This window comes from Nannospalax galili, unplaced genomic scaffold (genome assembly GCF_000622305.1).
Source record: "Nannospalax galili isolate Female #2095 unplaced genomic scaffold, S.galili_v1.0 scaffold657, whole genome shotgun sequence".
Taxonomy (NCBI): Eukaryota; Metazoa; Chordata; class Mammalia; order Rodentia; family Spalacidae; genus Nannospalax; species Nannospalax galili.
The window spans coordinates 899,820-927,097 of record NW_008339927.1 but is presented as its reverse complement, the minus strand read 5'-3'; the positions used below and the strand labels follow the sequence as shown (position 1 = coordinate 927,097).

At 39.7% G+C, this 27,278-nt stretch overlaps 1 protein-coding gene across 1 annotated transcript in view; it reads left to right on the top strand.

Moving 5' to 3' along the window:
* The first annotated feature begins 651 nt into the window (after window positions 1–651).
* The window catches only part of Ush2a (usherin), an 828,188-nt gene continuing 801,561 nt past the window's right edge, over window positions 652–27,278 (top strand). Inside the window, 2 exon segments of the mRNA XM_008834819.2 lie at window positions 652–1,127; window positions 4,728–4,893. Coding sequence (XP_008833041.1) covers window positions 652–1,127; window positions 4,728–4,893 — 642 coding nt within the window.

Sequence of the window (27,278 nt, the reverse complement as noted above, 5' to 3'; positions counted from 1 at the left end):
ATCAGCTTTCCTGACAGCTTAAGGTCGCTGCACAGGCTGGGATGAAGGGAAAGACCAAAGTGCCTGGCTGGCTTGATTTTGGGCATATGCAAGTCAGCTAAGGGTTACAACATACGGTGCTTGTGTAAAGTAAATCTATACAGTGCTTTGCCACATGAATTAGGGAAGATCCTGCTCATTCCCTGGGGTTGAGTAACAGCTGAAAGAGGCTGTATGATCAGCCTGTGTATTATTTTTAATCCAATCTAAATAGATAGGTTGTCCAGTGGATTTATCAGCTTGATTGTTCAACAAAATCAAGATCTTTACGAGAATAAACAATGACCTTCAAAATGTGTTTTGAGAAGTCGAATGTCATTATTGTAAGGGGCTCAAAGTCCTGCTGTTGAGGATGAACTTGGGTTTTGAAGACTAAGCAGCTTTGTGTTGACATCCTGTGTTTTTGGTTCCCCAGACACCAGTTTCTACTCATGTCTTGGCCTTCCCTAAGGACATCATGGCTCTTCCCTCGGTGTGAAAGTGTGACTGCGGTTTCCCCAAGGAGTATCTCACCATTACAGTACCCTGCATCCAAGTGTTGCTGGCGAGCAGTGTGGGACTGGTTATTTATTTAGCAATGCTTTATCTGGAGAAGAGTGCTTTTCTGTGAACATGAATTGCCTGGCTCTCTCATTGGGCTTCTTGTTGCAGACCGTTGAAATACTGATCTTTCCCTATTTGGCTTCAGTGCCCCTGGCCGCCTCCCAGGGCCTTTGCCCAAGGCTGGAGAATGTGGGCACTTTCAAGAAGGTTTCCATTGTGCCATCCCAAGCGGTGTGTGGACTTCGAGGTCCGGGTGCTTCTTTTCATAGCTCTGCAACTGCTGAAAATCTTCAGTTGTGCATGCAGAGGCTGTGCGTTCCAGATTGCCCCTACCGATCTCTCTCTCCCTCTTACACTGCTCTCTTAGAAGGCCTTGGGAGCTGCAATCCAGAGGACCACAGTGATGTTCACCTTTACTCCCAGAGCAACTCCACGAGTTTTGTTTTCAGAAATCCCAAAAACTGCTTTTCTTCTCTTCTGCCTCCAAAGTTGGCCGCAGAATTCCCATTGGCCGTGTGGTTGAAACCTGAGCAAGAAGGTGTAATGTAAGTAAGGAAAGTTGCACTGAGGGTTTTCAGTTGACTCGGGACCCACAAAGTCAGAAGCTGTAAAGATTATCACAATCTGAAGTCCAAACTACACACTTGGTTAATGTTACAGAGTCCCTGCAGTTGACGATGGATTGCTATGTTAATCTTTTATTTCTAGCCTTATAATCCAGATATTATTTCCTAAAATATTCCCTACGTGTTGTGGATGAAATAGACCATGAAAAAGAGTGTATTGAAGGCAGATGTGTTATGTCTGAATCATTTATATTTGATAGGATTGTTGAACTTTTGATCCTAGCCTTTGGATACTAGACAGGGTTCAGAGTGAGTTTGAAGGTACCAGTTCCAGTAACAGAAATAATTGATATACTCAGAGTCTTGCTTTAGGTTTACATAAACAAAGTGTTCCTACTAGAAAAACAAAACAAAACAAAACACCTTACTGAGCAGGTAGCTTTCTGAAGAGTTAGGACTATATTAATCATCTTTATTTTCTCAAGAAGAGATGTTTGTGTGATTCATGGAAGGTGTTTAATATTATGAGTTGGATATTGAAATAACACTGCAGGTCGAAACAGGACAGCTTTTGGCCTTTTACTGTGCTGTGTTTCTATCTGCCAATTTATTACGAAGTAGGTAAGCGTGAATGATTCTCAAAAGCTTCCCTGCTATTGATTCTTCCAAGGGTGCCCTCAACATGAGTTAAAAATATGACTTCAACAACCAGCTTCTGTTTGTGTGATCACCTGCTTTTTTCTCCGTAATCTTTCTCAAGTTGATATATAACACATTTTCCCTAAATAATAGAGACAATAGAGAGAATTTGTGACAAGTACAGTAGTTTTGAGACATTTTTTGAATAATTTAAAGAAAAAAAATTTTTTAAATTTTATTTATTTGTGTGTGTGTGTGTGTGTGTGTGTGTGTGTGCAGTACCTGTGGAGGCCAGAAGAGGGCATTGGATCCCCTGAGGCTGGAATTACAAACAGTTTTACTTGTGGCTGGGAACTAAACTTGATTTCTATGCAGGAATCAAGTGCTCTTAAACCTCTAGCCCCTGCTGATCTTTATTTGTTTTTGAGACAGGGTCTCCCTGTGGCCACAGCTGCCTGCAACTTGCTATGTAGATCAGGTGAGCTTCAATCTCATAGAGATTGACTTGCCTTAGCTTCCTGAGTACTGGGATTAAAGGCATGTACCATCATGCCCAAGAAATTAATCCTCTTTTAATGTTAAATTTGTCCCTTAACATTCTAAGCACTGTCACCTCTTCTTTTCCAGTGGAGTGTTGGTCATTTTCCCTTGTGATGTTTGTTTTGTGTGACAGTGTTGGCTGAATGTCTCAAAACTTATGAAACAAAGCAGCAGCTTCTTGCCACCTGGCAAACAAATGTGGCTTAGACATCTTCAGCGTTTACTTTCCATTTGTCAAGTGGAAGTTCATAAAGTTCCTCCTGTTTTTTATTTTTAATTTAGAGCTAAAACACAAACCATTATCCTTATTTCGACAGCTCCCTCGAAAGAAAATTTGCCTTCTTACTGTTGGAAATTCCAGGAAATTCAAGCTACTTTGTTTATGTCATTGGCATCCAGTCTTAAAAAAAATGGTCTCTTGACAAACAGGGCTAGGATGAAGTGTTTTCCAGGCTTGCAGAGACATCTCTGAATGCGCCTCTTCTATTGGCGTGGCTTCATCTAAATAAAACTGAGGGATGTTTGAGGCAGCACATGGTTTATACTTTTGAGAGTTTGTTGCTTAAATCAAGGTCATTCACATTTTCAGAACTAAAATACCTATGGGAATTGGGAATTTCGGGGTGTTTGCACTAGATAAGTAAAACAAACAAAACATGGATTATCCAATTATTGTGTATTCAGGAGGAGAATAAATCCAGTCCCTAAATATTTTGCTACCTTTCTTCCCCTCACATTTATTATCTACCAAAGCTAGTCTGTTTACAAGCAAACAAAATAGCAAGGAAGATAATCAATAACATATTAAGAAAGGCATTTCAGTAAGCTTGGGGAAATAAGTCTGCATTTGGTAAATACATTCCTGAGTAATGGTCGAATACTCACTTGTAGATTTAAACTTGAGAAAAATGAACAAAGAGAAACTCTTAGACTAAGGAGTAGAGGGAGGGGAAGGGGAAATGCTTTCCTTTCAGTAAACCACAAATATCCAACTACAGAAGACTTAAAAATACTTTGTAATAGTAGTGGCAGGTATTTAAAAGTTCTATCTAAAATTACTGCTCTAAAATAAAAGTATGCTTTATTTCACATCTTGCCAAGCACATACACAAAGAAAAGTAAATTGGTGTCAATCAAAGAGTGACCATTAGTATCACCTGATCATATTTTTGCCTCCCAAATCAGGACAAAATTAGATACAAGTGAAATGATTTTTGAAAATGTAAGGAAAATTGTAAAGCATCTTTAGCGGCAATTCTTAATTGGCTCAAATTTACCTTTTCCTCTCAGGTGCCTCTGACAGAAATCAATCATTTTGGGGTCTCTACTCTGTTCCATGCATTCATTATATCCTCAGAATACTGGGGGTCTGAAAGATGGATTCTTGATCTTAGCCAAACAGCACAACATGCATAGTGAGCCTAAATGAGACCCCTGGAACATTCTAGAGCAGAGAAGAAGGTTTCAGAGTCAGGTGTACTTGTAAAGATGCCTGGGCTGTGTGGAAGCAGTCAGGTAAGGAAAGAGTCCAAGGTTCTGAAGGGTTGCTAGTGTAGAAATGATCATTTTAAAGCAATTTGAGCCCAGCACATACCTAGTATGTCACCTCAACATTAAGGAGGCTGAAACAGGGGGATGAAAGCTGTATGGCAAACCCAGTCTCAAAAATAAAGTAAGTCTAAGTAAGGACCTAGTCACTTTCTAAAAATAATTCTTTATAATCAAAGTACCTTTTTTCTGCCTTCTTATGAAATCAAATGAGCTTCCATCCAAGAGCGTTAACATCCTCTCAAAGCCTCATTTGGGCTGTTTGGTTGCAGAAGAAGTAGGTAGTTATCTCGTACTCGCTGCTTGGGCTTCTGGCCAGTACATGATGGAGTATGAAGGGACGATAGCGGCCTGTTCTGTTTCATCCTAGGAATTAAATAGAGCAATTCTGGCTTGCGGCTAACAATTTAGAGCTTTCAATGGATTCTAAATTCTCTTTACATGTACATTAAAAGAAGAGGAAAAGAAGATTTGCACTGGTGACTCAATACCCAAATGGGACGAGGTTTGCTTTACCACTTCCTAGACAAGGACTAGCTAAGGAACTAATGAGCCAGTCACCTAAATGTTAGCTTTGCAGAATGATTCAACCACTGTAGTTTCCATCGTGAATCTCTAATGAAGGGTGTTGAGGCTCTGGGGAACATACTGTAAATAAGAATCTTATTTTTTATTGAAATAAAATGACTTTTTCTTCAGAATAAAGCCTGCTTACAGGACCATCATATTCAGACTTACTCCTAGTGCATCATTTTCCGTGGGGGTTCGGGTCGCTTTAACACTGTACAATGCTTCCACACATCACTTTGGTTGGATGTTGACCTTTTCTGTCTTTTCTGGTTGCTTCCTTAGGTGTGTGATTGAAAAGACAGTGGATGGGCAGATTTTGTTCAAAGTTACAATATCAGAGAAAGAGACCATGTTTTATTATCGCACACTAAATGGTTTGCAGCCTCCAATAAAAGTAATGACACTGGGGAGAATTCTTGTGAAGAAATGGATTCATCTCGGTGTGCAGGTGAGTCCAATAAAAAATATTTAACATTTGGTTAAACACAGGGATCTGTCTTCCTGTCTCTCCTTTAAATGGCATCTACCAGCAAAAGCTGCAGCTTGTCTTTTAGATTCCACGTATGTGCGGACGACAAATCTGAAGGAAGACAAATATTTCAATTACCTGATGATGTTGATCTCGTGATTTGTTAGCAGATTCCTCTTCAAATATTGTTGTAAAAACTCTCCCCAGAAGCTTAAGGACAATGTTATATGTACTTGTCACATGTTTAGGAAACGTCTGTTTTATTTGACTAATATGCTTTATGTTGTTTGAAAATGTGTTAATTCCTTTCGTGTTTTATACTGAATTTTCTAGTCTTCACAGTGTTAAAAACAAACCCTCACTTGATTTCTAAAGCTGTCTTTCTCAGACTGATGATACAAATGAAACTTGGCTGTTGGATTAAATTGGTGACCCCAGACTTGTGAACTTTGCACTTAAGGCGTTCAAAAGTGTCATATTGTTATTTTACTTGTCAACCAGAATTTGTAGGAACCTTAGAAACTGTGAAAGGCTGAGGTGGCTGTGAGATGCCTGGTATTTATAGTCTCTGGAATAGCGGCAGATTATCTTTTTGTTTCTCCAGGGCAGTGTGCTTCAAGACTGCCCATTCTCTCACGTCTTTCCCCCCAGAGGAGGTGTGTGCTCTAGTCTCTGATGAGTGCTCCCATATGAGCACTCCACCGAGTGATCACATAAGCCCTCCTTGCATTGGAGGACATGTGTGTCCTTACGTACACTCACACACATGCACACACACACACACACACAAACACGAAGAAAGTTTAAAGTATCTATCTACCAACCTATCTACCTCTCTCTATTTCCCTAAATAGACAGTAAACTTCCTTAAAGGGTCTTGAAAATTTGTATTGGGCTTTAAACTATTATTTTAATATCTGTGACAATTCGAGAATGTATTGTGTACCCCCTTTAAAAAAATCTCATTATAACCATGCAATTCTGCCAATTCACAGCAAAATTTCATGGAACGCTTCAAAACTAAATATATAAATACAGAAGGGATAATGATTAATTGTCAGATGGCTTTAGGAATGTCTCCATGCCTACTCGTGGCCTGGGTTAGGATATGAATTTAGCAAATGCAGGTTATGGGGAGCAGACTTCACACATGGTTCTATGCCACCAGCAGATGCAGAGGCTGGATCCCACCTGACATCAGGCCTTCGTGTCCCAGCTGTGTTTCAGCCTGGCGGCCCCCACTGCAGTACGATTCAGTTGAGAACAGACAGGAAAACTGTTCATCCCCTTTCTCAAAGTTGTCCATTCTAACACTGATAAATGCAACCGAAATGGTTTCTAATGTTAAAAAAAAAAGATAGAAACTGCTAAAGAAAGGTGCTTTGCAGACAGCAAAACACTGTTCTGTTTCCTGTAGATTTTGGTGTCTGTAACAATGAAGATAATATTTTGCTTGCATGCACTTTGCCTGATCTGTGAAAACTGGCTAGGCTTGGCAGTCAGTATACAAAGAACCTTTAAGAAGAGAGCTAAACTATGCACATAGGTAGCCAGGGCTGAATTACTCTGCCAGGAGTAGAGCCTCTTAGAGTGTCATTCAAACCAATGCCATCATTTAAATGCCTGTCAGAGGTGAGTCCTTTCCTAGTTTAGGTATGTTTTTTCATAAGTCTTTGCATTTTCTGTTCTTTAAATGTTAAAGCAATGAGCAATGTTCATCAAATAAGCAATGGGGTTGTTTATTGGCTAGCTATTTATCTATTAAGGAACACACTATGCTTTCTGCTGTGTATACTGTTTAATGTTTTTTGTTGCTGTTGTTGATTTTTTTTGAAACTATGTCTTTCTATGCATCTCAGGCTGCTTTGGACATTAAATTGTAACCCAGACTGGCTGGAGATTTGCAATCCTCCTGTTCCTTCAGCTTCCAAAGCACTAGGATTACAGGCATGCGCCATTGTGCCTGTACGTTTTTTTCAATAAAATCTCTTTATTCTCATTAACTCCAAATAGAAACTGCACACAGCTAGAGTAACGGATCCACTTTAACAGCATCCACTTCCAAACTCTGTGCATCTTAGTGGAGATCTGTTCAGCACAAAATGGCCATTCTGAAGTCATAGGACTTTGCTTAGAGTTTTACACTTTCACTACAATTACATTTTAAACTCATGTATCTACCACAAGAAATACTAGAGGAAATTAGCTTTCTATCCTGTTTCAAGACTCATGTTCCTATTAGTGTATGTCAATTACACAAAACAACAGATCTCATTGAAGAATTTCTAAATATGGACACTTTGGGTATGTTTTTGCCGGATCGCTCTCCGACAGGTACGGCACAGGGAGAGAGGCCAGGACCAGCCTGGGTTCCTCTCTTAGGGGCTGAGCAGGATGGTGAGTGTCGGCGACTCAAAAACCACACCGAGTCGGGAGCCTTGTTGAGGCAGGAACTTACTTTATTGCATCAGGCATTACCTTATATAGTTTAATCAAAAAGGGGTGTGGAAAAGGGAAGGGCAAAGGTGTATGTCATCTGGGGCAATGGCTGTGAGCCACTGGAAATTGGCCATGCCAGCTGTGACTGGGGAGAGGCAGTCCGAGAGGTCAGGCCCTGCTGAGTCACCTCCACGAGGAAGTGACCGGCCAGAGACAGGTGGCCAAACTTTAGTCAGGCTCAGGAAGTTATAATAGGCCCCGTCTTAAGTTATGCCACAATTATGAGGGTCCCAGAGACCCAACATATTTTGCCTCTCTTAACCTTTTGGCCTGTGTGTGTGTGTGTGTGTGTGTGTGTGTATGTAGGGGTTGGAGAGAGGGAGAGGTTTACACATGTGTGTACAATGCATATGCATCCATGAAAGTCAGAGAAAGATACCAGGTGTCCTATTCTATCACGTTCCCTACCTTGATCCCCGGAGAAGGGCTCTCGCTGAACCCGCAGCCGGGCTGGTAGCCAGCAAGCTCCAGCTATCAAATCTGTGTCCACTGATGACAGCACAATGATGTCATAAGTCCATGCAGCCTTGCCTGCCTCTTCCATAGGGTCTGACCTCAGATCCTCCTGCCTGCACGAGCGATCTCTCTTACCCCTGTGAGCCACTTCCCAGGCCCTCTCCCTCTTCTGTAACACCTTCCCTTTTATTTTCATGTCTTTTGCTTGGCTTATTTTGTTTCTATATTACACAGATGACATAAAGCATGCAATGCTTGTCTTTGTGATTATGATTTATTTTGCTTAATATCACTTCCAGTTCTAACCATTTTCTTGCAGAAGGCATACTTTCCTCCTTCTTTACAGCTGAATAAACCTCTCTCTGTATTGATACCAGAATTTTGTTATTAGTTAATAGGGCGTCGAGATGGCTCCATATCTTGGCAGTTGTGAACAGTGCTTCAGGAAGCACGGATGTCCAGGTATCTCTATGTCTCCGGTGTTCTGACTTAGATTCCTTCTGGTATATTCCCAATGGTACAGCTGGATCATATGGTAGTTCTATTTTGAGTCTTTCTGGGGATCCTTGACACTAGTTTCCACAGTAACTCATAAGTGTACACTCCCAGCAGCAGCGTACAAGGATTCCTGTTGTCTCACATCCTCACTATTTGCTCTTTGACTTCTGGATGGTGTGCCTTTGATGGGAATGAGGTGGAATCTCAGTGAGTTTCAGGATTTCACTTGTGTCTAAGGATGCTGAATATTTTCTTTTGAGAACTGTCTGTCCAATTCATTTATCCATTTATTGACTGGATGGCTTCCTTTTATGGGGTTTAAATATTTGAGTTCTTTACTGCATATAAGTTCTCTGTCAGATAAACAGCTGGTTAAGATTCTCCCCCACTCTGCAGGCTGTCTCTGCACTCTGTTGATTGTTGCCTTTGCTGTACAGAAGCTTCTTACCCTCAAGAAATTTCATTTTTCAGTCCTTACATTTATTTCCTGAGCTATTAATAATGCACTCACAAAACCTTTATGTCTGTATCTGAACCGTTTCCATGATATTTACCTATAGCAGTTTTAAGAATTGCAGGTATTTCATCAAGAACTTTGATACATTTTGAGTTGAATTTTGTACAGGGCAAGAGAAATTAATGTATTTTCATCCTTGTGCATGTATCTACATAGTTATCTTGGCATCATTTCTTAGAGACTACCTCTATCCATGTATGTACCATGGTCACAGAACATAATGGCTATAGTTGCATGGATTTATCACTAGGTCTTCCATTTGCCTGTGTCTATTTTTGTCCTATAAACATGCAGCTTTTGTTACTATGGCTTTGTTGCTTAATTTGAAATTGGATTTTGTAATACCTCCAACATTTATCCTGTTCAGGGTCAGTTGGATTACTCAGGAATTTCTACGCTCATATATGAATTCTAGGATTGCTATTTTCATGTCTGTGAAGAACATTGTTCCCATTTTGATGGGGACTGCATTGATTCTGTACATTGCTTTTGGTAACATGAACATTTAACAATATTCTGTCAATTCTTCCAATTTTGTTCTGGCTTCAATATCATTCTTTGAGTGTCATTGCATGGGCTTCCACTTCCCAAATTAGGCGACTCTAGATATTTTATTTTTCCTGAGAGTTCTGTTAGTAGGACTGCTTTCTTGATTTCTTTCTCATCATATTGATTTTTGATGTATAAAAAGCTGCTAATTTGGGGGACTGGAGAGATGGCTCAGTGTTTAGGACTACCTGCTGTCCCTCCAGAGTGCAGCCGTGGCCGCCCCTCCACTCCCCCAGTGCTGTCTCCGGCTGCCGCTCCGCTCGCCCGGGCACTGCCTGCGGCCGCTCTCCATCCACATGGTGCTGATCACAAGGGCACCGCCTCCGATCTCACGGGCCCCATCCTTCTCGCCCCACGCTGTCTCCAATCGTCGCTGCTTCTGCTGGTCCCGGACCCCAGGGCTGGTGAGGAGACTGTGTCAGCAGAGCCGCATTCAGACATAGGGGACCAGGTTCGTCGACACAGATCTACTTTATTGTAGAAGGGCACAAGCTTATATAGGGGTAGGGGGTCCAATCAAGAAGTTACAGCTCAGATCTTTGGCAGGGCTGTGTCCTATCATGACATCAGAGCCAGACACCTTATTAACATAATAGGTTTCTGGTTACTTAGGTTCCAGTTTCCTGTATGGGCCTGGATTCCTGGGAACCACGTGACCCAGGCTGTTGCAATATCTAAATATTGCACTTTGGGATCTCAAGGGTGGTGATTAGGGAGTGGCGAGCTCTAGGCATCAGTCTCATGATCTTCCAATGGGAGCAAATATCACAAGGCTTCCTTGTGGCTCCAGTGGTCGAGCCGTTGCCTCAGGCCTGCTGTATGGTTGTCATTAAGACTTTTAACCTAGGCTCAAGCCTGTCTCCCACACCAGAGGACCCATGTTGAATTCCCAGCACCTACATAGCAGCTAATAATTGTCCTTAACTCTAGTTTCAGGCAATTCAACTCCGTTTTCTGGCCTCCACAGGAACTGCACATTTGATGCACTTACATACATGCAGGCAACACATGCATACACATAAAATAAAAATGATAAATGTTTTTTAAAAACTGCTCATTTTCGTGTTGATTTTGTGTCCTGCCATTTTGCTGAATTTGCTGAGCAGATATAAAGGTGTTTTGGTGGGGTCTTCAGAGTAGAATTAGCTCAGGATCGTACTAACAGATCTTCAGAGTAGAATTAGCTCAGGATCGTGCTATCAGGTCTTCAGAGTAGAATTAGCTCAGGATCGTACTAACAGATCTTCAGAGTAGAATTAGCTCAGGATCGTGCTATCAGGTCTTCAGAGTAGAATTAGCTCAGGATCGTGCTATCAGGTCTTCAGAGTAGAATTAGCTCAGGATTGTGCTATCAGGTCTTCAGAGTAGCATTGGTTCAGGATTGTATTGCAAATGGGACTAATTTCATTACTTTGCTTCCTATTTATATCCCTTTTATTTTTATTTCTTGCCTTTACTCTTTGGCTAAAATTTCATGCACAGCATTGAATGATGGCCAAGAGATTAGTCATCTTTGTCTGGGCCCTGGCTTTAGAGGAAATGCTTTCAGGTTTTGCCCATTCAGTGGGTTTACCAGAGAAGACTTTTATATTGAAGTCTGTGGGACTTGAAGGACTGTTGAATTTTATCAAATTGAACAAATTTTATCATATTTCTTTTGAGATGCTCCTGTGATTTTTATTCACTTTTACATTTATCATTGTTCATGTGTGTGTGTGTGTGTGTGTGTGTGTGTGTGCGTGTGCGTGTGTGGTGTTCATGTGGAAGTCAGAGGACAACATGGGAGAGTTGGTTCTCCCCTCTACCATGTATACTCCAGGTCTCAAACTCAGACCCTCAGGCTTGGTGGTGAGTTTACTTACCCACTGAACAATCTTGCCAGCCTTAGTTTTTATTCTCAATGCTATTTATTTGAGAGGACAACATGGGAGAGTTGGTTCTCCCCTCTACCATGTATACTCCAGGGCTCAAACTCAGACCCTCAGGCTTGGTGGTGAGTTTACTTACCCATTGAACAATCTTGCCAGCCTTAATTTTTATTCTCAATGCTATTTATTTACTATATTATATTTATTGATAGGTGCATGTTGAGTCACCCTTGAGACTCCAGAATGAAACTACCTTGGTCATGGTATATGATCTCCTTAGTGTGCCTTTGAATTCTATTTGTAAGCATTTTGTTGAAGGTTTTTGTGTCTCTGTCATCAAAGATATCAGTCTGCAGCTAGTTTCTTTTTGGTTGTTCTTTTATCTGCTTTTGGTGTCAGGGAAATACTAGAGTCCAATAAACAGCTTGGAACCACCTTTTCTCCTCCTGTTTCATGGAATATTATGAATAACATTGGTGTTCCTTGCTGGAAGACATTTTATTACTGAATCAATCATGCACCTGTTAGTGACCTGTTATGTTTTTATATCATCTTAGTTCATTTGATTAGGTGATAGGTGTCTAGAAATTTTCTCTTTTCTGTAGATCTTCATACTTAATAAAGTATGTCTTCAAAATAATTCCTAATGGATCTTTGGTTTCGGTGTTATCTGCCTTTATGATCTAAAATACAGTGTGTTTTGTACTCACTATTTTGTATTGTCTTCCTTAATTCATTCAGGTTAAAAGAATATTTCCCTGGACCAGGTGTGGTGGTGCACACCTTTAACCCCAACACTGGGGAAGTGGGGTTAGGCAGATTGCTATGAGATGGAGGCCAACCTGGTCTACACAGGGAGATCCAGGTCAGCTGGGGTTACAGGGAGACCCTGACTCAAAAAGAAACAACAACAACAACAAAAAAACATTTTTCCCCTTAGAATTCATCGACACTTTGTAAAATCATTCTGAATTCTTTATCCAGCATTTTATTCATTTCTGAGTGTTTGGGATTAGGTGCTAGAGAATTGCAAAGCTTTGTAGGTATCATACTACCTTCTAAAAATTTCCATGTATTTCCAAGTTGAGGTTTAGCACGTCTATTGGGACAGAGATTTCTTCCATCTTTATGTGTGAGCCCTTTCTTTAGAGTATGTCCTAGCGTATTGGATTATTGTAAGAGGGTGAATATATTTCTTATTGGATCTTGTAATATGGTGGTTTCGCTGGAACTTCTTTTGGAGGACCTTAGTGTATTATGACATAGTCCATGCCTGGGTGCTCCTTTCTGTTTTCATTTCACTAATGCGGGGGGGGGGGGCGCGAGGGAGGCGGAGGCGGAGTGTGCTGGTGGATAGTTTCAGTACAACAGGTAGGATTGCTGCAGATGGCACATTACATGGAGTATAACTTGTGTAATTGCCCTTCTAGACTTGTTATCTATGTGTGGTCTGCAGGGAGATGGGAGCACCTATGCTTCGGTCCCTCATAGTCAGTATTCACAATATTTGTTTCTCTGATTTGCTGTAGGGATAGAAAACTAGGTGCAAGACCTCAGGGTCCCTCCCCATGCCTACTTAGGGTCCCTACTTAGGGTCCCTCCCCATGCCTACTTGATGCCTCATTGTTGACTTCGGGTTTCATTTTATCATCCAGTTCTATGAGTTAAAATATTCACTGAAGTTTAATGAGTTGGGGTAGTTTGTATGTAGGAAAGGTGATCTGGTTCCCACTAGGCTGGGAGTGTAAGTCAGTGTCCGGTATCTACATGCACTTGAAGATTTTCTCAATTTCCAGCACCATGTGAAAGAGACAAACAGGAACAGCAATAGGATTGATTCAGGGACAGAATGAAGAGAAAACCAAGTACGAACTACAAGAGAAAAATGATAATAAAACAATTTATTATAGACATAAACACACAAACCAATCCGACAGCACATTTAAACATTGTAAGTCATCATATAATACAGCGAAGGAAGGAGAATACCTTCCCTGGGGTGGCTGTTCATAGAAGAGTGGCTACTCACTCTGCCAACCCGCACTGCCCAACCTTCTTGGGCTTTGCACCACTTGGATCAACTTCTCATCATTAAAATCAGCTAAGCCAGTGAGATGGCACAATGGGTAAAAGCACTTAATGCCGAGTCCTTAGGTCAATGCTCAGGGCCCACAAGGCAGCAGGAGAGGACTAACTCTGACAAGTTGTCCTCTTACCATCCCATGCATATGACGTGCACAGGCAAATGTACATACATACATATATATACACACTCAATACATTTAAAATGTTGTAAATAAAAAATCATGTTATATTCCCAAAATGTTTTGAAACAATTAAAATCACTGGCTATAAAAGTACCAGACAGAGCAAACAAGAGAAATTAATTTCTAAGTGGAAAAGTCCAGTATCATTATAATGATAGATCTAAGAGCATTTACTCCAAAATTAGCACTTAGAAGCTAAGATCTGTTGGGAAATGGTGAGTTTTTAAATTAATGTTCATCTAGATACTTGAATCTTTCATGATTGCCAATTTAAATTTTACTTTGGGGTTGGACATACTGGCTATTTCAAATTATATAAAGCTGAAATTTATTTTGTCACTTTTTTTTGTATTGAAACAGGAGAAAGTCAATGGATATTTTTATTGCCAAGCACAGAACAGTGTTAATATTAACAGATTTTGAAAAAGCTTAATTTTCCTGTTGAATCAGAACTTATTATAGTTATTAAGAGATATCTTTTAATAACTAAGTTTTTCTATAGAGGAATTTTGCCTGAATATTTTGTTGTGGATTGTCAAGCAAAACTACCTGGAAAAATGAACTGAGCTGTGTATCATTTCAAAGTAAACTCCGCGCCCCCAGTTTTGCAAAGGAGATTGTCTTTGCCTTGGAACAGGTTCATTGTCTTACTGTACCAGGAGCTTCCTGCAGTCATCAGGAGGGTCACTCTTGTAGAAGTTGTGCTGCATTGCTGCAGGAGAACAATTAAAGTGATTTGAAGCTGAGGAAACACTACCACAGTGAAAGCCCAGGAACGACTCTTCAATTGGGTCATCCACATCCTCTATGTCATCTTGAAGGCTCCTGGATACACCACCCAGCAGAGCCACAGATCACACTAGCCACAATAATATGAAAAGGAGAAGTTTGGCTTTGATACACTGAAGGGGGGAAGTGTGGGTAAATGAGCCTGGGAAATCAATCGGAGGAGGACAGGTGCTGTGTAGTCCTGCGCTGTTGGTGGAGTGTGTGCTTTTGATTTATGTCTTCAATCTAAGAAAGGAAAAGTATTAAGAGCACTGGAGAAAAATGTGCAATTTGAGAAACAGGTAAACCAGTCCCAAAACCTTAGTATTTCTGCCCTTGTGCGACTACTAAGGATGTTTTCATGTCCCTGTTGATGGGGGACATTACATAGCTATGACATGGAAGCTTCCTTCGGTCAGAAAACTATCTCAAGATTTTCATGGTACACATCTTGACCTCACACCACTCAGAGAAAATCACAACCATATCTCTCCTTCAATAATTCCCATTGCTTAAAAGTGTAACCCCATATGTCTAGGCATGCCAGCGTATGTGTGTGTGTGTGTGTGTGTGTGTGTATGTGTGTGACTGCATTAGCATTATTTCTTCACACAGTCTTATCTTTATATCTGGCCATTTGACTACCATCTAAGTTAGTTGAATCTCTTTGGGTTTCAGAACAAGGTTTAAACTAATAGAATTAATGAAGTTTTTCAGAACAATCTGTTAAAAATTAAAATAGCTGCTACCATTGAGCCCTGGTTCTTGTATACAATAGTGATCACTGTGTGTGCTCACATTTCAAATGTTAATATTAGTTGTATGACTTATGCTATTGTCATTGTGGAAATAAAAAAGGATCATTTGGGAGCTAAAATAACCTATCTTTGTAGTAGTAAACTAAAATTGTAAGTTGCCATAGAGGATAGTTGGCCCCACAAATAAGAGCACTTATTGCTCCTTTAAAGTACCAGATTTTGGTTCCCAGTACCCACATACAGCAGCTCGCAACTGCCTCTAACTCCAGCACCAGGGGATCTGATGCCCTCTTCTGGCCTCTGGGGGCCCTGAACCATGTACTCATACATATACACATAATTAAAAATAAAATCTTTAAAAAAATAATTGCCATAAAACTAAGTCATTGTAAAGACCTAAAGAATTATTTTCAGAGTTCTCTGAACAAAAAAAGTAAACACTCGCAAAACCCCACAAGAACTGAAAACACTTAATTGTAATAGAACATCACATGTCACACTGAGTGTTTACCTTTGATAAGTCTGAATGTCACCAGGATAATATTTTACAGCAAAAACACAAGACCAATGAGATCTTTTCCTACAGGGACATCTCCAATCAAGACATACAGCGAGCCATGAATAAATTAACATTTAAACTTAGAAACTGATATTTGAAGATGAAGTGAGCTATTTATTTCTGTGAGCAAATGACTGATTCTCAGCAATAGCTATAAAATACACAATACATATAAAAAAGAAATATACACAAATACTATGTTCTGCACTGATTCTGTATGGCAGTAAAATTGAAAATTGCAATAAAAAGAAGAGTGTTTTTCTGTGTCCACTTAGTTTTTCAACAATCTCTAGTCTTGCAAATGCCACTGTGGTGATTCTGTGAAACTTATAATGGTTAAAATTTGATGGTGGTGCATTATGAAACCCGTATTACCTAATGGAATTTCCATGCACATCATTTTCACCTAAAAGTCAAGTATAAGACTTAGATTATTTTCACATTTTTGGGGGTAGTCATTTTTTGTGCCCAAAGGGCTAACTGATGCCTTCAGTTGTACATGACTAGTTCCCACTAAAGTCAGAAAGAACAGCTTGCACACAGCCCAGGGCAGAACTGGGCTTATGGTATGCATCCCTTCATAATGGAATAGAGGATATGGCCACAGTTAAACACGGACTTGAATAGTTTTATTCCCCACATACTGTTTCCTTTGATATTTCTTTCTGTTAAATATAACACTCAAAATTATTTTAGGTTGCTAAATGGGTCTGGTCATATAATAACAATGTATATTCAAGACTAGCTTACGTAACTCTGTAATGTTAACAAATAGTTAAAACATAGACAAATTTTACAAGAATGGAAAGATTATAAAATTTAACTTATTTTCCAGTGGTCTATGACAGAGAAAAATATATTTAGAAATTAGTACAATAAGGTTTTAGGTTAGATACAGAATTTTCAGTCTTCTTCCTAAAAATCTAAATATGAACTAGTCTTGGCTCATATGTTTTAGATAAATTTTGTTTGTGCCTAGTATTAAATTGCCTTTAACATAAGGAAGACAGGGAAGAAAGGACGGATGAGACAGAAATTGCATGATTAGGATCAAGTTTAAGGGCAAAGCCCAGGACCATGGTGAGATGCTCGGGAAACTGCAGACACATCCCAGTCAGTGCTTGCCAGTGTCCATGTGGAGGAGGTGCCAAGAGAGTTTAGCTTGTAGAGGCATGTTGTGTAACCTAAAGTTGACTTTTGCAGCAGAGACTCTGTTTTCGTACTTATTTAGCCAAAGTATTCCATACAAAAATTCGGGGGTATTGTTCCCTTGGGGACTTTATAGAAAGACACTGAATTCAGTGTTTGGGTTGAAATGAGGCATACAGAAAAGGACAGTTGAAGGGATGTGATCAATTCTGTGCAGCACACCTTTGGACAAATAGCGACATCTGTAAGTAAATCCCTTAAAACACCTATCACCGTCTCAGAGCACCTCAAAATTTGTGAGAGAAGGAAGCTTTTATAAATAGTTAAGTGATGCAAGTCATGAGAAAATTTGAAAACTTGGGACCACTGAGGTTGGACCATATAGGTCATGTGTAGAGAGAGCTTCTCGTGCTTCTACTGGTTGATGCTTTATACGTATTTATGGTACTCTGTTAATTTGATATATGGATACAGAGGATGAAGACTGAAATCAGAGTAACCTGCCTTTCCAGATCTTGATTTCTTTTTATTAACATATGCTTGTATGCATTTTTGGAGTAGTGTGTGATATTTCAGTAAATGCATATAATATGTACAGTTAAAATCAGGATATTAGCATTTACATCTCCTTATCACTATGCATTTGGAAACTTGGAATGTCTTCTAATATGTAACATGTTTTATGATCTGTAGTTACCCCCCTCTGCTGTGGACAACTAGAACTTGGTACTTCTATCACACCATGGCTTGGAGCTGGGTTTTAACCTCTTCTGCTCCCCACCCTTAGCCTCCTCTGAGCCTCTGGTGATTGTTATCTACATTCAGATCAAAACTTTAGTATCTACATATGTGACAGCATTTGGTGTTGCCTTCTCTGTCTGATTTGTGTCACTTGGCAAGATGTCTTCCACTTGTATTCATTTTGTTATAAATGGTAGAGTTTCATCTTCATGGATGAGTTAAATTTCAATGAATATCAGTTTCTCATTTTAATCCACTAATATTTTGACATCTCAATTAAGTCTATATATTGACTATAGTGAACAGCATGGGAATAACCATGAATACTCAGATATCAATTACTATGCTGATTTTATTACTTTTTGATAGACCCCCCAGAAGTGGGTTAGCTGGACCATATGATAAATCTATAATTTGTTTTTTAAAATATTGTATTATTTTTATTTTATGTGTATGAGTATATTGCCTGCATATATGTAAGTGCACCCATGTCATGCAATATCCACAGAGGTCAGGAGAGGGTGTCGTATCCTTTAGACCTGGAGTCACAGACAGTTGTTAGCTGCCATGTGAGTGCTGGGAACCAAACCCCAGTCCTCTGCAAGAGCAGCTTAACCACTGAGCCATCTCTTCAGTCTTGACCACATGATAATTCTATTTGTACTTTTTTGAAAAGTGTCTCTGCTCACTATAATGGCAATACTAATTTACATTCCTACCATAAAAGTTCCCCCTTTCTCCACATCCTTGCCAACCTTCATTAGTTAATTTAAGGTATATAGTAACTTAATGTCAATCATAGTAACACTACTGTGTTAGCTAGAATACATTCCTCCCGCAGACTATATTTTTATATCTATATCGAATCGCCTTCTGTTCTTCCTCCTCCCCATCCTTCCCAGACCTAGAAGACACTATCCTATTATGTGTATGTTGGAGCTCTGACATGACAAGGCATGTTCATGGTTATATGGACACAAAACCTACCATCTGCTTTTGTGAGCTCAATATTGCTATCTTCCTTGTATGATAGCATGCAGTGCTCGGATCTGTGTGACTTATTTCACCCAACATGGTGTCCTGGCCAAGTAACATCCAATCATCTGTGTGCAGTTTCTCTGCTACTCTTTGAAGACTCTGCTTGATTCCCAAATTTTGTGGCTGTGAATAGTGACGCAGTAGGGTCGGGTGGTGTGGCTAACTTTGACTATCTTTATGCACTCTCCTGTAATCTGAAACACACGTTTATTGGTACTCTGGATTATTCTGCTTTCTTTTTTCATAGTGGCAAGAATTTCTATTACTAGGTTTAAAAAGGGTAGTATCAGTGGACACCTTGACTGTTCCTGTTGCTCAACTCAGAAAGTAGTTCAGCTTCTCACCTTTGAGTATAATTTAGCTGTAGTATTTTTTGGTAGCTGTTCTTTATCAAATTAAAGCTCTATCTTATTTTAGAGTAATTATTTTAATGAACGAGGGTCAGAGTCTGTTAGAAACTTTTTCTCATTTAAATGAGTGATCGTATGACTTTTAATCTTTAGTGTGCCAATGTGGTTGGCCTTCGGATGGTTTCCAAGTACCGAGCAAACATCACAGAGCACGGGTAAACACTGGTTTGTCTCTTTATCATTTCTTTCATATGTTGCTGGATTTCATTTGTTATTTTTAGGTTCTTGAAGTAGAAATCTGATGTTTTAGGACCTCTTTTATTTTCTAACATAAACTCTAGATTTAGCTTAGTGCTTTACTATAATGGTGTACGTTTAGTTTCTAACTACAGTTATAAATTTCCATCCCCACATTTCTTTATCTGTATCACACGTATTTTAATACGTTGCATCTTCCCCTGCAGTCAGTTCTGTCTTCTTACTAACTTTCTTCGAAGCCTTCTCTTTCATACCCAATTTATTTAGAATTATGCTACTTATTTCCTATGCATTTGAAGACTTTGAAATTACATTTCTATTACTGAATTCAAGTTCGAGTCCATTTTAGTCAGAGAACAAACTATATGATTTTATTTTGTAAAATTTAAGTTTTTTTCCCTGTAGCTTAAGATGTAGTTTATCCTGGCTACATGTTCTCTCTTTAAATAAATTCCTTTAAACATCCTTTAAGAATAGGTTTGAAAAAACCAACCCCCCTCACCTCCCCTTTTGCATAAACACACCACATAAGCATACACACACACACACACACGCACACACGCACGCATGCACGCAGACCCCCCCCCCATTATCTGTCTTATTGTTACTTTATTCCATATCTTGCTGATTTTCTTTCTAAGAGTCAACACCAGTTGCTGAGACTGAGGTGTTGACGTGATCATTTGTGTGCTTGCTTGCTTTCTCTTTGAAGCTGTATCATATTTTGTTCTCATATTTAGAGGTGATGCTGTTCGGTGCATATCATTGAGATTCTATTATAGCTCAATCAGTCCTTTTACCACATGCCCTATCTGTCTTTACCTTTGGATAGTTGTTTCATTTAACATCTGGGTCATCTGATGAAAGCATTCCTTCTTTGTTTTAAAAGTTTACATAATAATTTCCCCCAAGCTTTTAATTACTGCTTCATAATAAGAATTTCACATAATGTTTTTCAGTGTTTTTTGATCATTTAATGTTTTTCCCAAGAATACGTCTTACTTTATAGCGCAATCTTGTGTAGGATTTGTGAGCCTCATGCCTCACTATCCAAGTCCTCGGGTTACAGGTGACTAAATTGTCATGTTTTATTAGAAGCCGGTCTTCCCGTATCTGCCACTATTGGTATATTTAGAGTATCTAAATCTTTGCTGTTTGTTGATATGGTAGCCTTATGCCTGCAAACACTTTCAGTGATATTTTTATTGATGGTAGTAGTTTGTTTGCCTTCTTTCTCTTTTGACCTGTTTTCTGTTTCTTTTTCCTCAAAGCATAGTGGGATACTGGGACATATTTTATGAATCTTTCTAAAATAGCATCTGAGTGTATTTTCTGTGGAGTGTCTTAGTGCCTTCAGATGTTTACCTATACATAATTCCCTTATCACCGTCTACCGGCATGGGTATTTTCCATTCCAGTGAAGTGCAGAAGCCTTGCTTCTTTCAGGCTCTTCACCCATCATAATTTTAAAGGTAATTGTCTTGAGTGTTTTTTCTACACACATTGAGCATCACCTTCATGATTTCTTAATTTTTGCTTAATTCATCAAATATTATTTCATGCCTCCAGGAGGACAGTTGTTATAATTACTTCTAATTTTGCTCCTCTTTGTTTCATGTCTCTTTGTGGCATTCTTTACATCATTCTTGCAAGGCAAACTTCATGAAAATGTGCACTTCCAGATTCTAGATACCTGGTGAGGTCTGGCTCTCCCTCTTCTCAAAATGACCTTTTTGTTGGATTTAAATTTATGGTGAATAATTGATTCCTTTCATTACGTGAAAACTTTGTGCCACTGATCCTGCCTCCTTTGCATTTGACAAAAATTTGCTGTTAAATTTCCCTTCCCTTCCTTCCTACTTCCTTTTCTTCACTTCCTTTCCCCTCTGATCCCTTCCCCTCCCTCCCTCTCCCCTACCCTCCCTTCCCTTTCCTAAGTTTGAAATTGGCTTTTGGCTGTGAATTTCTTTGGCTTTATCTTATGATTTGGAGTTTTTAAGAGTTTTGAATTTTTATGCTAATATTCTTTGTTATATTTATAATATTTTGAGACATTATTTCTTTGAGAATGTATTCATTGGCAGATTCAAATTACAAATATGAATATTTGTTGTTATTGTATCAAGGTTGTTAAGTCACTGTATGTTAGTTTCTTTTCTGGTTGCTGGAATAAAATACTCCAATGAAAGCTTAGGGGAGAAGGGGTTTATTTTAGTTCCCAATCCCAAGTTACAGTCTGTCATGCAGGGGAGTTGTGCAACAGGAGCCTGAAGGAGTGAGGTTTCCATAATCAGAGAGCAATGGAATCATGCTTGCTTGTGCTCCGCTGGCTTGTATTTTTTATACAGTCTAGGACCCAAAACCAAGGAATAGTCCTGCCCAGTTTCAGCCTGGGCCCTCTCACATCAATTAATATAATCAAGACAGTCTCCCTCAGACAAGCCCACAGGCCAACCTGATTTTGCAGTCCCCCATTGAGACTCCATTCCCAGTTACTGTAAATTGTGTCAAGTTAGAAATTAAAGCTAACCATCATAACTCTCGTCCTCGCTAACTTGACATACACATCACTTGAAGTCATTATCTCACATTCCTTCTCCCCAAAGTATCATGCTTATCTTGTGATATAAAATACTGTTCAGTGTAAAAGTGCCACCATCTTTAAAAGTTCTAGTACTTTAAAAGTCCAAATTTCTTAACTATGAGCTCTTAAAAAATTTTTTTACAATTTTTATTCTATGTGTATATTCACACATATAGTGTATTGCTTGCATGTAGGTAGGTGCACCCATGTCATGCAATGTCCATGTAGGTCACTAGAGGGCATTGGATCCCCTGGAACTGGAGTTACAGACAGTTGTTAGCTGTCATGTGGGTGCTGGGAATCGAACCCAGGTCCTCAGGAAGAGCATTCAGTGCTCTTAACCACTGAGCCATCTCTCCAGCCCCAACTGTGAGCTCTTATACAAAACAAGCTATATACTTCCAAAATATAATGGTACATAATAAATATTAGGATGGACACCAAATCCTGCAGTTCTGTGTCTGGCATTTATGTCTTCTAGACTCATCAGCTGAGCACCGAAGAGCTCAGGTAGACCTACTTGTCAAGCTCTGTCAGCTGCAGCATAGTTGCGGTTGGAGACTTAGGCCAGCTCCATTCCCTCGCTGTAGCTCTCCGTGGCAGATGTCAGAGTCTGGAGTCTCCATTGTAACTGAGGCTTCACCTTCACAACTTCACACAGGGACTGCTCAGGCCTCTCCACATGGATTCCAGCCCTGCCACACATTGCCTGATGTCAGGAGTCCCCCAGCCCTCCTCAATCTTGCATCTTTCTTGATTTCAAAACCAGCACTAACACAATGAGTATGGCCCTGTCATTTGCTGGGAGCTCAAGAAATAGCCTATCTCCTTTGCACCACAGCTACAGCAGCATCTGTTTGCTGACCCTAGGGGAAAACTTTTCTATGCAGTTGCTTTGAGGAACAAGGACTCCTGAACTTAGGTATTCTTCCTTTAAATGGCTTCCATCCCAGTTCCTAATAGAGTCTGTATTTCCCTCTGAAACCTCAGCAGCTGGGCGTGCACCGTCGTCCAGTTTTCTTTCAGCATTACTGTTTTGTGACCTCCCAGTACAATGACTCGTTAATCTCTGCTTCCAGGATTCAACTGCTTTTCTGGCCCAGACCTCCAAATGCTTCCACATCCCTTCAACAAAACAATTCCAACGGCTTAAAAACCATGGTAGAACGGTTAAACAATGTGAGAGACAAATAATGCCTAGCTAGTTAAAAAAAAAAAAAACATTAATTGAACCACCTACTGACAAATTATACATACAACTAGCTCAAGGAATATATGTCTAGGCAAGGTTTATCTGCGAACGTTTGGTCTTTGCCCAAGCTTTATCTACATGGCACACATTAATTAAATGTACCAGACTGGTGGAACTAACCTTCTTGGATGTTTAACAGCCATACTTTGAGGCCTATAATAATTTGGTCAGGGGGACATAAAAGACAGTTTTTGCTCCTTGCCAACTTAGGTTGACTAAGTTCTAGGGGACCATGAGCATCTCTCAAAATGTCCTGTAACTGTGGTGCATCACCTGTCCTCTTGATCAAGGAGGCCGTGGAGACCCCACCAGATGGACTTGAACCAGTGTCCAGTCTACAAAGAGGAGGGTCAACACAGAGGTATCATTTCCTCCATGCTTCCAAGCAAAGCCAGCCATGGTCAAGCCAGACCTTTAACTTATCTTCACATAGATGGAACTGGTAAAAGAAAGGAACCAGGGGCTCCTCCCAAGCCCATGTGACCCCTGAGGAACAGATCCTCAAATGACCTTAAGAGTAAAAATAAATTGTTTTATCCGGGCCTACTGTAAGGTCTTAAACACCCAAAAGGAATGTATAACCAAAGATTAAAGGGCTCAGTATAGCTCTTTAAGAGTCCATGTGTGTAACTAAAAGCTATATAACAAGAAACAATGCCAGACAGGAGATACCTTCCTTTCAGTTGTTGGCCAGGGTGGCCCAAGAGACTCCCAAACAGTAACCCAGCATAGAACTGGGAAAATGAACAGCAGACCCCAATCTTATCTAAAGGAATATCGGCAACTGATTGCTGCTAGGTGAGGAACAGCTGATCTTCCTAAAACTAGGAACTCTAGATAGGCTGACTAGATTCAGCAGATGGACAAGCACTGGATACAGCTGGGGGCACCAACAACACAGTAGACTGTAACAGTCTCCAGATATATGGGCTCCAGTTGTAGGGGGAGGCTATGGGAGGATGCCATTTGGGGTGTGGGTATATAGATGAATAAGATAGTTTGGGATGTTCTGTATGAAATACACACAAAAATCAAATAAAAAAAGAGTTATATTTGAAGAAGCATAAAAATTTGCTCCATGGTAATTAGTAAAGGTGAAAACATTATCATTGAATTCTACCTGATGACTTTTATCCATGCTCAGGTGCCAAGGAGCTCAGAAAGTAACCGACTATGACTAGTAATAATCAGATACATAGAGATTAGCGATGCATGTGCAAATATCTGTTAGTAGCATTAAAAATGAGTTTTTCTGTGCGAAACAGTATATTTTAAAGTGAAATGGAGATCTTTTTTACAGGTTAAAAACTCATTCAATTTTATGTCTTACAGGGTTTATACTGAGTTCGATATTGCATAACTGTATTAATTCAACAGTGAACCTAAAAATTTACAGCCAGTTTTGGAGATGCATCTTTGCTCTGAAAATTGTCATTGAATATGTTAATGCTGTAATTAAATGCTGCTTCTAAGTATGTGGTTATTAAATAATTTGAAAAAAAAGGAATAAAGAAATCTAAGAAACACCTTAAAAATAAAATATAAAATAATTTGAAAAGAAAAAAACAAAAAGAAAAAAAAAGACCCACAGGTTTATCACTGCAGTGACCCCACTACTTGGTACTGATTTCTGCCTCAGTTTCTTTTCTGGTTGCTGTGATAAAAGGCCCTGACAAAAACAACTTTGGGAAGAATGGATTTATTTTAGCTCATAAATCCAGATTTTAGCGCATCATAAGAGGAAGCAAACAGCTATGGCAGGGACATGGATGATTTGATCATCTCACATCCAAAATCAGGAGCAGAGAGCCAAGAATGTGTGCCACCTTCCTCTCTCTGCTGGGCAATTGATAAGCAAGCTCTTGCCTCCACTTCCCTGTGATGATGGCAGGTAACCTGGAATTGTGAGGGGGGGGATGATGGGGGATACATGGGGGATGATGGGGGATGATGGGGGATACAACGGCACAAAAGCTTGTTTTGCTTTTTCTTTAAAGTCTCTTTTTGTCTCCTTTGCAGTTTGGAAAATTCTCTTGGCAGTGTTTGTGTTCAAGGATTCTGTTCTCTGTCACCTCCTTCTTGACTCTTGTGTTCATGTAGCAATGTTTTTGTTTGATTTAACTGTTGTTTTTTTCAGTTCTTTAATTTCCATTTGAATCTTTACAATTACTTTGATTTCTTAGCTGAGATTTTTCTCTTTTATCATTTTAAGAAAATACAATTGCTCGATGAAATGCTTTTATGGTTCTTTAATATTTTGGCTAGATCATTCCAACATCTTTTTAAGCTCCGTGTTGCTATGTTTATTCTCTTTTCTCATTAGAGTTGTTTTTCTGGCTCTTGGTGTGACAAATGACTTTCATTCTGTCCTTCACATTTTGCATACTGCATCATGAGGCTCTACGTCTAATTTATTCCTTTTTATTAGCAGTATTTACATGGCAATGTAGTGCGATGGCCAAATGTATGTGCATATTTTTTCGGCTTCGGAGTTGTTGAGTTGTGTCTGCAACACCATCGGACAAAACTGGAAGACTGACCTGCTCCGCTGCAGAAGGGGATGGATGGCTAGGGAGGGTGAGCTCCTGCACCCCTATCTGATGCTTACTTATTTTGAACGTCGCACAGCCTAGCATCACCTGGGAAGAGAGTTTCGATGATAAATGTTCTAGATGGGTTGGCTGTGGGCATGTCTGTGGGATTGTTTTTGGTTTCTGAACTGATACGGGAAGACTCGGCCTGAATATGTGTGGCAGCGTTTGTTTCCTGGACTTCAGGCCCCTCGGTGTGTAAGAGTAGAGAAAGCCAGGTGAGGGCCAAGCACCTGTGCACGCCTTTCTCTGAACTCTTCACTACAGATAAGATGTGACCAGCTGTTTCAAGTTCCTGCCTTGACTTCCTGCAATGATTAACTGTGACCTGAAATAGTCAACTAAAATTAAACCCTTTTCTCTCAAAAGTTGCTGTTCCTTAGGGTATTTCATCATAGCCACAGTCATGAAGTTAAAACTCCTCATGCCTCCTTCTTGATTAGAGCGGTGAGCGGGGATATTTGATGAATGCCCATTGAGCCATGATGCCCCTGGAAAGTGGGAGAGATTACTGCTTTCCCACATCACTCTCTTGCTACAGGAGCTAATGGAAGCCCAGCTTCATGCCTGTCTCTGTAAACACCGGGAGGACGGGGAGCAGAGGGTACCAGCCTCATTGTGGCAGCGTTCCACCTCTCTCATCTCTGGTGTGGACTGAGGCTCTTTGACCCCCAGCGTTCCCTGGAAGGAAGGTGTGGGGGTTTGAATGAGAAATGTCCCCCAGAGGCTGAAATATTTGAGCCTTTGTTACCCATTTAGTGGCACTGTTCAGGGGACATCACAGAACCTTTAGGAAGTTTGGCCTTACTGGAGGAAATATGTCACTGGGGGTGGGCTTTGAGAGAGCATCGCCTTGCTGTACTTCCAGTTCATTCTCTCTGCTTCCTGTCAGTGTAGACGATGTGTCCCTCAGCTCCTTTCCCTGCCACGGTCCCTGTTGCTTGCTGCCATTCTCCCCTGCCATGACGGACTCTGGAACCATAAGGCAAATAAACTCTCCCTCTGTAAGTGTCCTTGGTCATGGTATTTTATCATAACAACAGAAGGTAACTAATACAGAAAGAAAAAGGAAATACACATCCTCAAGTCACCTGTATCAATGAAAATGTGGCCCCAAGTGCACATGTGTTTGTTTTGGTTTGTTTTGTTTTTTGTTTTTCCTGTTTTTAAATTTTTGTTATATTGTATAATTTTCTAATAATAAGAAACAGAGGTTCTCTATAACTTTACAACCCTGACACCAAATAACAGCTTCGTTTTTATACACATGGAGCTTTTCCACAACTCAAACAAAATACACCTATATTCAAGGTAGTTTTTGTAAAACAGTACATATTATTTGTAGAATATGTCGTTTGACTTTTTTAGCCTTTTTTTCCCAGTTAATTATTTCTTTAATAACCACATACTTAGAAGAAGCATTTAATTACAACAGCATTGACATATTTAATAACAATTTTCTGAGCTAAAAGACATCTTTTTCAAAATTGACTGTAAATTTTTAGGTTCACAGTTGAATTAATACAGTTAAACAATGTTGTACTCAGTATAAACCCTGCAAGACATAAAATTAGATGAGGTTTTAACCTTTAAAAAAGATCTCCATTTCATTATTAAAATATGGTTTCACACAGAAAAATTCATTTTTTCATGCAACTAACC